This window comes from Chlamydotis macqueenii, chromosome 12 (genome assembly GCF_036417535.1).
Source record: "Chlamydotis macqueenii isolate bChlMac1 chromosome 12, bChlMac1.mat, whole genome shotgun sequence".
Lineage (NCBI taxonomy): Eukaryota > Metazoa > Chordata > Aves > Otidiformes > Otididae > Chlamydotis > Chlamydotis macqueenii.
This window is the reverse complement of record NC_141567.1, coordinates 8,114,220-8,127,546: the sequence shown is the minus strand read 5'-3', so window position 1 is coordinate 8,127,546 and position 13,327 is coordinate 8,114,220. Positions and strand designations below refer to the sequence as shown.

At 48.6% G+C, this 13,327-nt stretch overlaps 1 protein-coding gene across 4 annotated transcripts in view; it reads left to right on the top strand.

Annotated features, from left to right (window-relative positions):
- The window catches only part of NTRK3 (neurotrophic receptor tyrosine kinase 3), a 222,041-nt gene that overhangs the window by 193,084 nt on the left and 15,630 nt on the right, over positions 1–13,327 (top strand). For 3 of the 4 annotated variants that reach the window (XM_086757138.1, XM_086757137.1, XM_086757141.1), the window contains exon 17: positions 381–455. The exons of the other annotated variant lie outside the window; for it this stretch is intronic. In XM_086757138.1, coding sequence (XP_086613264.1) covers positions 381–455 — 75 coding nt within the window. The remainder of the gene's footprint in view (positions 1–380; positions 456–13,327) is intronic. 4 annotated transcript variants of the gene reach the window in all.

Sequence of the window (13,327 nt, the reverse complement as noted above, 5' to 3'; positions counted from 1 at the left end):
GCTCAAACCTCCTAAAACTCCTATCTGGAGAGGGACTCTGGCTCCCCCAAAGGACATAGCTTCACCATCCAAGGAGCAGTTTCAGGAGGCTGAGCCCCCCTTGACTCTCGCCCAGCTCGCCCTCCTTCTGCATTGGTGCAGGTGATGGTTGCGAGGTGGTGATGACCAGGGCCAGAGGGTCTCACCCACCCACTGCCCTCGCAGCAAGGGTTGTGTAGTGTTGGGATGTTGCAGCCAGTGAAAGACGTATGGTTCGGTTAAAGACATACCCTTTCCCTTCTTGTCCCCTTGCTTCATCTCCCCCATCCCTCCCTCCCTCTCTTACCCTTCCCTTCTCTTTTGTTTGTCTCCTTCCCTTGTTTTCACCCATTCACTGTCAGGAAGGGCCGCGTCCGAAGGGCCAGTTCAGCGCAGCGTGGCAGCGACAGAGACTGGCACCGCCGGCAGCTGCAACAGTGAGTGGATCTCGACCCCTGGGGCAGCTGGAAGCGGGGGACCTGGTGCCGCTTGAGCATGAAATGACACGTGGGGTTGAGTGGCTTTGGGACTAGGTCGGGCGTAGTGCGTTTGGCAGTGAAGGGGCTCTCGTGTGTGATGGGAATGCACATGTTTCTACTATAGCAACTCTCTGGGGCTTGTCTGTACGGTGAGGTAATATGGGATGAATGCAGAAGTCCTCAGTGCAGTCTCCCTCCATGGGTGTTCAGGCTGTGTCTGCACTACTGGGCAGTGTGGGCCGTCCTCTGGTTCTGATGGCAGCGAGCGCAGCGTGGTTTGTCTCCGTGGAGCTAAAACACTCCGTGCCTCCAAGCAGGGTGGCATTTGTACTGCTCACCGGGGACCGTCCCTGACTTATGTTGTCCTCTCAACGGTTGTTTGGATGCTGTCAAATTGGCGTGGACTAAAACCAGACCATTTGAACAGCTGGACCATCATATGCCAGCCCTGATGCCTTTTGCCTGCTAGTGTGGACACAGCCTCCATGCCTGACCGGTTGGGTGCTTGCAGCTGTGGTTGAGCAGATGGCAGTGATCACCACCCCAGTGCTGCTCCTGTCCCTCGCCCAGAGGGGCTGCAGTGAGGGACTGGTGTGGGTTCGATGCTCTGCCAGTGCAAAGGAGTTTGGGTTTGCCAAGGCGGTGGCTGATGGGAGCTGCGCGAGCTAGCTGAAGGGCTGGTGACACCTTTTTTTCACCCTGTCTTTCCTCTCACAAGAGGTGAGCCATCATCCTGTTGTGCTCATTGCATGCTGGAGCTTCTGTGTAGGGATGCTCAGCCCGGTTGGTCCCCAGTCATCACAGTGTTGCAGAAACAGCCCCTCCAGGGCTGCTGGAGGTGAGCTGCAGAAGCCTGTGAGATGGGCAAGTGTTGAACTTGATTGTCCTGTGGAGTTTTGCTGCTGGGACACAAGGAAGTGCTCTGTTGATTCAGAAAGTTGGGGAGGCTCTGCTTCAGTCTATTTTGGAACTGGATGGAGTGAATCCACCCAAAGCCACTGTCTCTGCAGAGCAGTTCTGACCCCCTCATAAGTTAAGGCAGGAAAGTGATGGCTTCCACACTTCTCCATAGCTTCCCTTTGCCAGCAAGCCCAGAGAGATGGGCATAAATATTTGCGAAGTAGCCGTGACTGGGACAAATTATCGGGGGCCAGTTACCAAAACCTCCCTGTGACATTGCTAGGAGAGGTGTACGCTCCCAGCCAGGTGATGAAGGACTCGCTCTCCAGCCACGCAGCCTCCTCCCTGTGTCACCACCACTCCCCCTGCCCCGGCAGTGACAGGGATTAAGCGAATGCCTGCGCGGTGTTAAGCAGTCGAGTGGATCTCGCAAAACCCTCCCGGCATCCCCGCTGGAGCAGGGCTCTGGCAGTTCCCGACTGCTGCCAGCATCACACGGGAGTGTGAGTTCAGATATCGCTGATTTTACAGGGGATATGTCAGCAGTAAGAAGATGTGCCACCGAAAGGTGATTTTGTTACATTTATACCTTTCTGAGCCAAAATTGAATTGCGGGGTGTGGATGGGAATTTAGTTCTCAGCACTGATGTAATTTTGTATCCTCAGCCCTGAAGGCAGTTTTTAAAAAATTATTTTCCCCTGTGCCCTGACACTATTTTTTTGCCTTTCAATCATGTCCTTATGACAGAACAAATACTGGGGTTGACCTTTGCAGTGTGACATAATAATATGTGACTTCTTTATAGCTCTTTTCATCCAAAATGCTTGGCAGACTATGAATCTGATCCTGTAACTGCTTAGCACTGGGCTTAGCACTCACTGCTCCGTGTAATCCCTGGGGAAGCCAGAGCAGCACTCACGCACAGAAGTGCTATGCCTGGTATTATTTACAGGATCAGGCCCTGGAGGAATGTAGCACATCTGTGAATAGCCACATTGTGGAGAGAGAAAGCCTTGCCCTCTCGTTTATGATTTTCACTCACCGTCAGAGTGCCATGCCCAGCACTAACAAGACAGCGTCCCCTTGGCCAAAATGTCATGGCAGGTAATGCTTGAGTCATATTTATAGGTATCTTCTACAACCATGTGGCTTATTTTTATTACTTTTTTTCCCAGCCCTGAATGCATGCTAATTAATAAACTCTTAGCTTATCCTGCACCATTTGATCCTGCAGAAATCACAGCATTTTATCTTATTAGCAAGTAGGAATTAAAGAATTAAAACTACTCAGGGGAAAAGGAACATAACCACTTTCCCTGTGCATCCCTTCTGAAACAACTTTCCACTGTGCCCTCAGAAACTCTTAGCTGTGCCTGCTTGGCTTGACAGAGGATGGAAATCCCAGACCAGTGAATGCTTGGTTTGAAAAATACTTTCTGCTCTGCTATTCCTCTCCCTTGTGAAAGGGAGAGCCCAGCGAGGTGCATGGAGAAGAAGAGTCCAGCAGTGAGATCCCAGCCTTGGACTGGGCTGCAGATGCCTTCCATGCTACCAATGTCCTCTGTCGCCATAGGAAATTCAGTTAGTCCCTCTGTGCCTCAATTTCCCGTTGTTAAACGGTGATCCCTGCTCATCTTCACTGAGGAGATTCACATGAAAAAAGATTGCAAGGGACACAGTCATTATGATGTTGGGAGACAGGTAAGTCTTTAGAAATACATAGGGAACCTGCGAGCTGAGGCATTTCTGGTACTGATTCAAGAAGAGTGAACTTTGGAAGCCCTCAGTAGTTGCAAAATGCAAAGAGAGAAGCAGGTAGGATACTTGCACCCACCTCTGCTTGGTATGTTCAGGATGGGCAGAACCAGGAGAGAGACCTGTTCCACCTTCTTTGTGACAGGATGTCATTACATCTGGGGATGGAGATCCGCTGGCTATCAGCAGGTACCTACACGCTTCGCTGTTGTTTGCCATCCGTAGAACACTGTGTCCCCCTGCTACCCTTAAAAAATAAATTAATTAGGAGTAGAAAGGTCTGGAAGGAATTCCCTGGATCATCAAATCCAATCCCCTGTTGCATCAATCACATCAGATTTAACATTTTCATAATCAAGCACCACTATTAAATGTGCTCCTAAGGGAAGACAGTCCCAGAATCTCATCACTTTAACTTGTAGATGCTTCTAATTTCCAGCCTATGCTTAGTCATGGCCCGTTTGTTAAACAGCAGGTACCTGGCACAGAAGCAAGAAATTTAACACAGTTTTCTTAAAATAACCACCCTGAAATCCTATAAAAAAATGCTGAGATTGCAAAAAGGAGCGTGCAAGGTCAGGTAATGATAATGAGGAGGCCTGAGCTCACACTTGTCTCTGCCTTGTACTACAGACTTTATATCATTACCTGCTGTTAATCTCGTAGGATCTGGTTGAGTTACAAGGCAAAAGTACTCATGGAATGAAGGAACTACTTTGCTATTCCTCTCCATGATATTCATTGTCTAACCCTCTGTCTCTTTTGCCAGGTACAACTAACCCTGAACTAAACATTTTACTATTTTTCCCCTTTCTTGGTAGGCTTTTCTATGCCATTTATTGCTTTACTGTGCAAACCATTACCTGCACAGCATCTTTGAGATGCCAGTGAGTTGCGCTGCCCCATTTTACAGGTTAGGAAGCAAAGCACAGAGCTATCAGCCGTATCACAGAGCTGCAAGGGCAACTTTCCTCCTCCGAAATGCCCTCTGCTCCATTTTTCACTCCAAACCATACAATTGCTACCCAGCCAGGGGAAAGGGGGTGCTGCAGCAGTGGCACACGGTGTCCATTGCATGCCGTGAAAATGATGGGATGCTCTAGACTCGTTGGTTGCTTGCTTTAAAGTCTTGTCCAGTTAGTTAATCAGAGTGCACCATGAATTGGTGGGGTGTGGAGAAATAGATGAGTACAGACAGAGGTGCAGAAATGCTGTTTTACCCATTTTAGGAGCCATTGGTTATGACCCAGCCCATAGAAGGCAACGGCATATGGAGGTGTACACGCTTAGGTTGGCTCACGGCCATGCAGCATAACCAGAGTGGCAACGGAGGAGGGCTCACGTGACAAAACCGGGTTTGCGACTAGGATGCCGAAATCCCATGTTTGCTTATTTAACTTGGCAGGTATTCAAGTGAAACAGGCACGGAGGGGAGGTGTCAGAGCTGATCTCAGTACCAGCATGTGGGATTTTGACTTTCTATTTCAGTGCTCCTGTTTGGAAAAGAAATGCACTCAGAACTCCCCCCTCCTTTTTTTTTTTTTTTTTTTTTTTTTTTTAAGCACTATTTAAATGTCATCAGAATGGTACAGTGCCCACCTTAATGTTCCTAACAAATTAAAATATTTTATTAGTCTATAATCTGAAATCATTACCATGGTTACCATAAAAACCCAAAGGTCTCCAAAGGGAACGATGTCAGTGGGTCTAAAATGTACGCAAATATCTTTCATTTCCAAAAAGGTACCAGGGGTCAGACAGGCAGCCCCCAGCCCCGGGGCGACAGGCTGTTAGCGTGGGAGGGAACTAAGGGCATCTCACAGTGGGGAGGGGGAAAGCGGATCTCTTGGCTGGTTTTCCTGGAGTTTTGCAGGGTGAATGCCTGGGGTTGTGCCTGGCTGGTTGGGATGGTTTCAGAGGAAAACTTTGGCCAGGTTCCCATGCATCTCCCTTGAAGTGAGGGTAGGGAAAGGCTCCAGACACCTTGTCCCCATCATGGATGAGCCGCTTTGAACCTCTGGCCTCATCCTGCTAACGCAGACTGGGCGAGTGCCTGTTCCCCTTAGGCATCCACATCTCCCTGGTGCCTTCTTCCTCCTGTGACTGGCTCTGGTTGTGTCCCTCCGAATGAGCGATACCTAACGCAGGGCAGGCAGGTGACAGCCGCATCCAGCTCTGAAAAAGCAGCCCGTGCCCGCTGCACCAGGCAGCTGGCACTCGGAGAGGCTGGGTGACAAAGTGGCCCCTGCTTTGGCCAGGTGACCCCGAAGACTCCCGGAGTGGTGGCTCTTGAGACTGTCCCTTGCCCTGCGCAGAGCCAGTAGGCTCCTGATGCTTACTTCTCACCGGCTTGGGCAAGTGTCAAGTGGTTCAAAGATTAATTGCCATTTATCTCGCAGTACTTCCATCTCGGCAGAAGGCTGCAGTGCAAAAGACAGAAGGACTGGGATAATTTACCCTGGTATTACACAGCAGATTACCCTGTACTTACAAGGTCACCAGTTACCATGTAATTAGACCTCCAACGCGGGGAAGTCCGCAATAGGTTTCCAAGCCTCTTGTCTTCTCAGTGTCAGAGAAGCAGAGGGATGGCAGCAAAGTGCAGCCTGAAACCTCATTAGGTGCATTTAAAGCTGTTAAATAGTTTAAAATTCAAGCTGAGGGAGGTGCAATGAGAGGGCAGCAAGGCCACCTGTACCTGTCAGTGAGAGAGAGGAAAAAAAAAAAAACTACAGAGCAGTTTGTCTAGGAAATGCAGAGAAGCCGAAAGAGAGGGCTTTGAGGGAGCAACATGTGCCAGGCGCTGAATGGCAGCGGTGGCTGCTGCTTTTCAAGCTTCGTTAGTGAGAGCTTTGCCAGTGGTGGAGGACTCTGCTGAGCCCGAGCTGCACAGCCACCGGGTCCTGTTCCATGGGATGGTGTCAACGGGGCCACGTGGGACACTGCAGCAGGGATGCCCCGTGGGTCGGGATGAGGGGTGAGCAGCAGGACGCCTGACCCGTGCCTGCTGCCTCCCTGCCTCTTGCTCTGGGCTGCTGTCCTCCATTGTTCACACGTGCCCAAATCCAAAACCTGCTCACGGACCATTTCAAAGAATGACAAATGCCTTTGATTATCAAGCACAAATTCCAGCAGCGGCTCATCGCACCTCTCAACCGGCTAATAAACCACCAAGCCAGTTCTGATCAATATACAATACTCAATATACAGTGAGTATCACTGTAAGGTGACATTGTGCCCGCCCCAGGCCACGTTGCAGTTTGTCTTTATAAACCCTGTCCTCTTCCAACCAAGCCCTGTCCCTTGTGGGGTGGCAGCACCCCAGCAAGCTTGTGGCTTTCAGCGTGCCAGTGAAACAACTGCTCTTCTGAAGCCATCCTTGTGAAGAATCCAAGTCAAAGAGCAAAGCGTGTGCCTCTACAGCAATCATTATTTTAAATATTTTTGTTACACAGCCACACATCACTGGCTCAGCCTCACAAAGAGCATCTGTAAGGTCAGCAGCTTCTGGAGAGGTTGCAGCAGAAACAAAGACAGTGTGAAGCAGTTGATTGCTGAGGATGGAAAGAGCAGTGTGTAAATAGTTTGTCTAAAGAATGACCAGAGTAGGGAGATCTGCTACCTGCTTGCAAATATTTACAAAGTTGTGAGCTTGAAGGTGAGGAAACGTTGAGAGATGTATATGGAAGTTAGCACAGGGATGATGCGGTGAGTATGAGGCTGGGGAAAATCACTGTGGCAAGCAGGAAATTTCCATCGTGTAGGCAAGATTTGCTTGTGATTTCCTGAGGGAGGCTGTGGGTTGCCCGCTGGAATATGTGGATTGGCACCCATCAATACCTTAGTGAATCCTTTAGGGCCCTCTTTCACAAAGGAAAGAGGGCAGAATGAAATTCAATAGGGTTTTTTTTTCCAGCTCCACTCTGTGGGCTGTAAAGCTGTTTCATACACAGACACGCGTATCATTGCCTGTGCATGCTGCACACACGTACCTAACGCTCTTGGACTGGAGCAGCTTATCCAGAGGCAGTGAAACCAGCCAAGTCTTTAAGCCCAGCATTTGTAGGCACATTTCTCCTTGAAGTAAATGCTCCAGCAATGACATAATTGAGGACTGTCCTGTCTGCTCAGCATATGTCTGCAGGGGTCATTCATCCTGTCAGACATGGCAGAACATTAGCGGTTTCTTCAGACTCACTTTCTCCTTCCGTCCTTCCTCTTGTGGCTAACCCTAATGGAGAGCTGGTGGCTAGAGGGTCCTCTAGGAAACTCGCTCAGTTTGCAGAGCTGACCATCTAGAAGCAGTCTACATTACACACACAAAAAAAAAAAAAACAGTCAGATGTGCTGGGTTGTGAAATGGTTCCAGCGGGGCTCACTGGGGTGGAGTGTCTGGCTGGCTGCAGGAAGGGGAGCAGGAAGCACCCAGTGATATCTGCGATGGACAGCTAGTGCTTGCAGGCTCTAATGGCATCTGGGAACCTGGTTCCTGTGTTTGTGGGCTTGCTTATTTATTTGTGCTCCTAGCTAAATAAAATAATGAGGGAGAATTTTAACATCATAGTGGTTAAAATGCGTGGGAGTCCAGCAACTGTGTCCTACTGAAGGGCATCCCGAAAACTGGATAAAGAATGGAGGAAACTTCAATATACAGAAAGCCTCAGGTGGGAAAATAGAGTAGAAGAGGATGCGATGCTTGATTCCTTCAGATTTTCAAATTTAGCTTGTTTTCCGGCAAAGTCCTGCAGCCAAACTTCAGCCTCACAGCCTGTGCGACCATTTTGGCTATGGCTGGTTTTAGCTCTGCCCGTCGTAGCTCAGCTCGGGTGGGCGCAGTTGCTGTCTTCTCCTGTGCCTGTCCCTCTTTGGCCATTGTCACCACCACATCACTTTTTTGACAGGGATGCTTCAGGCAGGCGTGGGCAGGGCACATCCAGGGCGACCTCCCCTATTTTAGGTCTCGGGAAGTTTAGCCATCAGCATTGTGTATTCGGTGTCTCTGCAGCAGCCTAACTCATGGGTGGTGGGGGCGGGTTCGGGTTTGCCTCATTGCCATGAAATGCAGCTCTCCATTCAGCAGTGCCAGAGCTGGCAGAGCTTTCCCTTCGGCGCTGGTGAGTTTAATCACATCATTAGTAGGTGTGACACTGCAGCCTCCGATTATGAGCTCTTTATCCTAACACAGCTCACAATGTGTTTGTCAGAGATGCCATCTGTGCCTGTGCGGCCTTCATTAGGAGAGAAAGCGTACGCATCTTCTGAAGTTGTTCTGTATTTCTGTGATGTTTCCCTGCTGAGAAACCACTGCTCAACTAGAGGGTGAGAACTCGTACCTGAAGGAAAGCACCGTCACCCAAAATGCTTAAACAGGCCAAATAAACCATTAGGAAGCGCACCACTGGGAACCGTCCTCAATTGGCCTACAGGAACCTGGCTAGAAGGAACGATCCAGCTGTTTTATTACTGAAACCACTAAGGCCCCGTCCTCCAATCTAAAGGACTGTAAGTTTTCAGGAAAGCAAGGAACAGATTTCTCTTTTAAAAAATACTTTTGATTTTTTTTACCTCCATACCATGATTGCACATAAACATCTCTGGGTTGCCTGCTCAGATTTTAGATACAAAAAAATACTTATTAAGATTTATGAGTGCAGATCTGAGACCTGTATTTCTATAGACGCCCCTCAATCAAACAATAGCCAGCGTGCTCCCCGTGCTTCACTGCTACTGAACAACATCACAAACGGGAAACCAGGCAGCGGCTGCTGCCAGATGATGGTCCAGCTGCATGGAAAGAAAGGGGCTATAGGGGGGTTCCCATGCCCTGTGCTATATTATAGTTCTATCTGTATGCTGCCAGGCCTATGCTCAGTGAATCTGACATTAACAAGAAATAGATTTCCAAACAATCTAGCCTAATAAATTTTGAATATTATTATGATTAATGCCAAGGCAGTTGAACTGATTATCCAGCATCCAGAAGTTAAGTAATGGAGCCTTATCTAAATCACGCATGGTCGTCAGTCAGGAATGGCTCTGGCTGCAGACAAAGATGGAGCATTATTGGTTACCCAGAGGGGAGTCACTGTCAGGACAGAGAGAGGGGGACGATGGAAGGGGAGATTATGAGATACCAATTGGAAAGCATTTTCGCATAGAGTGATCACACTTGCAAGTGCTGCATTTCTCAGGCCATTTTGAGACTTTGCTTTTACATCTCCAGGTTAAGATTTACTGGGCAAATCTTCTTCCTACTTTCCAAAGCCAGAAACTGAGCTGATTTTCATTCTTTGCATTGCCAAAAGAGCAGAATCCTGATGGACGTGTTTCTTGCATCACGATGGTTTAACTTTGCCTCTATCTGATTAGCTTTTGAGCTATTAAACACTTCTTGTAGTATTACCAGCTAACTGCAAAATGATAATGCAGATCAGTCATGGACAATTTCTGTTGGCACATGCAGTCTTTGCCGGCTACAGAGCCCCTTCGGAGTTGGAACCAGTCGACAGCTCTGCTGTTTCATGGGTATTGCACGTCTCTGAGCAGACCTGTCCTAAAAAATTGTGGTGTGGTGCAAGGGTCTCCAGCCTGGTAGAGACAAATTGGTAAATCCATACAGTGCCTGACAAACTATCCAAGGGCTGTAGTTTGACTAGGTTTAGTGGTCTTTCCAGCCTGTGCTGTTATCTGGGCAGGAGAAAGGTGGCTTTGTTGGTAGCTTCTGAACAGCCCAGATGTGGTGCCCATATTCTGTCTGTGGTGCAGAAGACTGGAGAAGCCACCATCTGCATGCACCTCTCTGCACAGCTGCCCAGTACCAATCCACAGCCATGGAGTAGGACTCCTGGGAAGCCACTGGGTCTCCCACCAGTGAATCCTTCCCCAGTGTTGCCACTTTTCTCCACTGTCTGAGAGCCTGGTGTGGGGGTCTTGTCATTCTGGGCCACAAGAAACTTTTAGTAGATGACCCAGGGGATCAGGATGCTGGTCACCTCTCCTTCACCTGGGAAGGCTCTAGCACCAACTGCTAGGACAGGAGTTTAGGACCTGCTAGGACATGGTGGTGGCCTTGCTGACATCATTTCTATGTGCTTTGCAAACTACAGCCGCTGTGCTCCCACATCTCCCCAGCTGAATAAGGCATGGCTGGGATTCCTCACAGTTTATGTCCCAGTGTTGGAGATCATGGGGCTCTGAGCAACCTGATCTGGTTGGAGATGTCCCTGCTCCTTGCAGGGGCGGGGGAGGGAGGTGGGGGTTGGACTAGGTGGTCTTTAAAGGTCCCTTGCAACCCAGATCATTCTAGGATTCTATGATGATCATAGCTTTTGGAGCATTTACTTATAGGAAAATGAGAACCTGGGCGTTGTTCTTCTGCAGGCTGGTTGTGCAGCCCTGTCCTAGCAGTGGGTGCTGCTCCTTTCAGTTCTGGGAAGAAAAGGGGAGGGGTGAAGTGTGGTAAGGAGCACACCAAATAGATTATTGGCAAACATAATTAAAAATATATGTGCGATTACTCCTCTGTTTCCTTTTTCTTAACCATCCTCTGCATTACCTCTGGCATTTTTACATGGCAGATAAATAACTGAGAGGACTCCTGGGTACAGGCAGCTCTTAGAGCAGCAGTGATTTATCTCAGGCCGTTGTGAGGTAGCAGAATTTACCTCTAGCTACAGCCACCTCTCCATGTCTGCCCTCCCCCATTTGCATAAGTAATTGGCAGCTTGTTAATGGCTCATTAGGAATGCTGAAAACCGTGGGATTAAAACACACTCGGTGGAGCAGAGATGAGGGGAAGGGGGAGAAGGGCTGCTGTCCCTGCCTGCAGATCACACTGCTTGGTTCAACGTGGTTCAGAATTACAGGTTGTAAAGCAACTGGATTGTTAAATGAAGTAAGGAAAAACAGTGTCAATGGCAGGCTTTATTTTTAGCCTTCTGTTTAAACACAGTATGTGCATCTGGGGGGAACAATGAGTCCCTTGCTGAACAGTCCTAGTGACAGCAGGAAGACCTCAGCCCGTCTCAGTTGTGCATTAACCCTGTCTCGTTGCTCTTTCCTGCTCCTGAGCAAGTCCATCTACTTCGCATATCACCTCATGACAAGGACATTTGGTTCCTTTCCTCTTGCTCTCTCTGGGTAAGTCCAACCCAATCCCCTCTGGCAGGAGGTGACCTGCATCTCCCCTGCTTTGGTCAAGGCTGGGACACCCAGCACAGCTCCGTGCAAGTAGAAGAAATGGCTACAGGTTGCTTTGTGCGCTCTGTAAAGCTCTGAAAACACAACGTGTTTTAAGCTCACGTTCAGCCCTGACTGTGACAGCAGGGACAGCAAAGGCACAAGACCTGAAGGCAAGGACAGGGCTATGCTGAGAGTTTGTAGTGACGGCTTCTGAATAACTTAGAGGAGATTCAGCCTGGGGGCTGGTACAGCCATAATGCACGATGCCCTTCTGTCAGGAGAACACTCTGGGGACTTTTTGAGGCCGGCGTAATTCTGGCAATGGCACAGTCTCAGGTACAGCTAGCACCTTTCTTTCTGGATAAGCTGAAAGGAAATTACAGATAAAGTACTTTGGAATCACATCCCATCACAACTTACAGTTAAATTCAGCTACCTCTGATGTAAACTACTTGGGTGCTTAAGAGCCCAGTAAGATGACAGTTAAAACTCTGAAGTGCGGGACAGCTAATGTTCAGCAAAGCTCAGCTCTGTCTGGCACGTCAAAGTTAATCCCTCTGCTTTGCAAAAGGTGCCCAGGAATCCATCAGGACTCATCCATGCAAAATACTGGCATGTCTGACGGAGAAATGCCTCCCAGTGCTGCTGGATCCATTACTGAAGGCAGGGGAGGGATGTCTCCTCCTGGGTCCCCAGCCATCAGCACAAACTGCCCTTTGCTTTGCCCCTGAGAAGCCACCTTCTCACGCCCCAACCTGATCTGACAAACATTGATTCACAAGGGATGATCTCCAGCAGTTTTGTTTGTTATTTGCTTTTCTCCAAGAGCTCAACTTAGCCAAACAGAGAAGATTTTCCTGCTTCTTGCTTTCATTGCTTTTTTCTGTCCTTGTGTTCTCTCAGATGACCCAACCACCTGTGGCTCTTACTCATACAAGGCCGTTCAGAACTGCTGAATAACACATCCTGCCCGCAGTAGGAATTAATGTGTCCTGATGTGGGTGTACATCTGGCTGCTGGGGGAAGGTCCAAAGCTGATCTTCCAGGGATCAGCCAGCTCTTAGAGCTGAGGTCTAAAGGATGTATGACCTGGTGCAGCCCAGTCTGGGATGACAACCAGGCCTGCAATTAAAGAAGATCCCAGGTCATCCCTACCTACAGCAGCAGGAGCAGCGACAGCAATTGGAGATGTGTGTCTTATCTCTAAGTCACGTGGATGGAGCGTTGAGTGGATTTTCCTGGAGAGAAATGGTGCCAAGGTCTCCACTACTGCTATGTGATTCTGTACAAACAATATCTCAGCTTCCTGCACACAAAAGGGAAGTTCAAATAATGCTGCACCACATGAAGACACCTATGGTGGTTCTTGTGACTTTCCCAAGGCAGGAGCAGAGCCTCCCTGAAGTACGCCGAGGCAGGAAGGAAGCTGCCAAATAACCTTGGAAAGAAAATGTCCAATGACCAAGGAAAATAAAAGCACTGATTTATTTTTTTTTTTATATTTTATTTCAAAGTTGAGAAGGAAACTGCACAAAAAGGGAAATAAAACTCACCCTCTGAATGCCACTTTGGGCTGCAGCCCTGGAGCTGGTATGTGAGCTGGGAAGGAGAAAACAGGGCTGCTCGCCAAGAGCTGCCTTTAATATGTTAGGATCTGGATTCCCACCAGTCCAAAGTTCTCATGAGAGTTTTTCAGCCCTACTCTGGTTTGGATTTCCATGATACCCCTGTTAGTGGCCCAGACTGTGGATATATTGCACAATCTTCTCTAAACACTGCTGCTCCATTACCTGCTGCTGTACTGTCAAACTCATTGGGGATAACATGTCATCTTTTCCTTTCCTAATAAGCTGGATGTCATTTAGGAAGCTAGGACAAGGAGATTTTTTTCCCCAGACACCAGCTTTCCTTGGTAGCAAGACAAACCTCGAGCCTTATAATACTGCTTGTACATAGCCCATATATAGCTTTACATCGTCAAAGTGCTGTACTA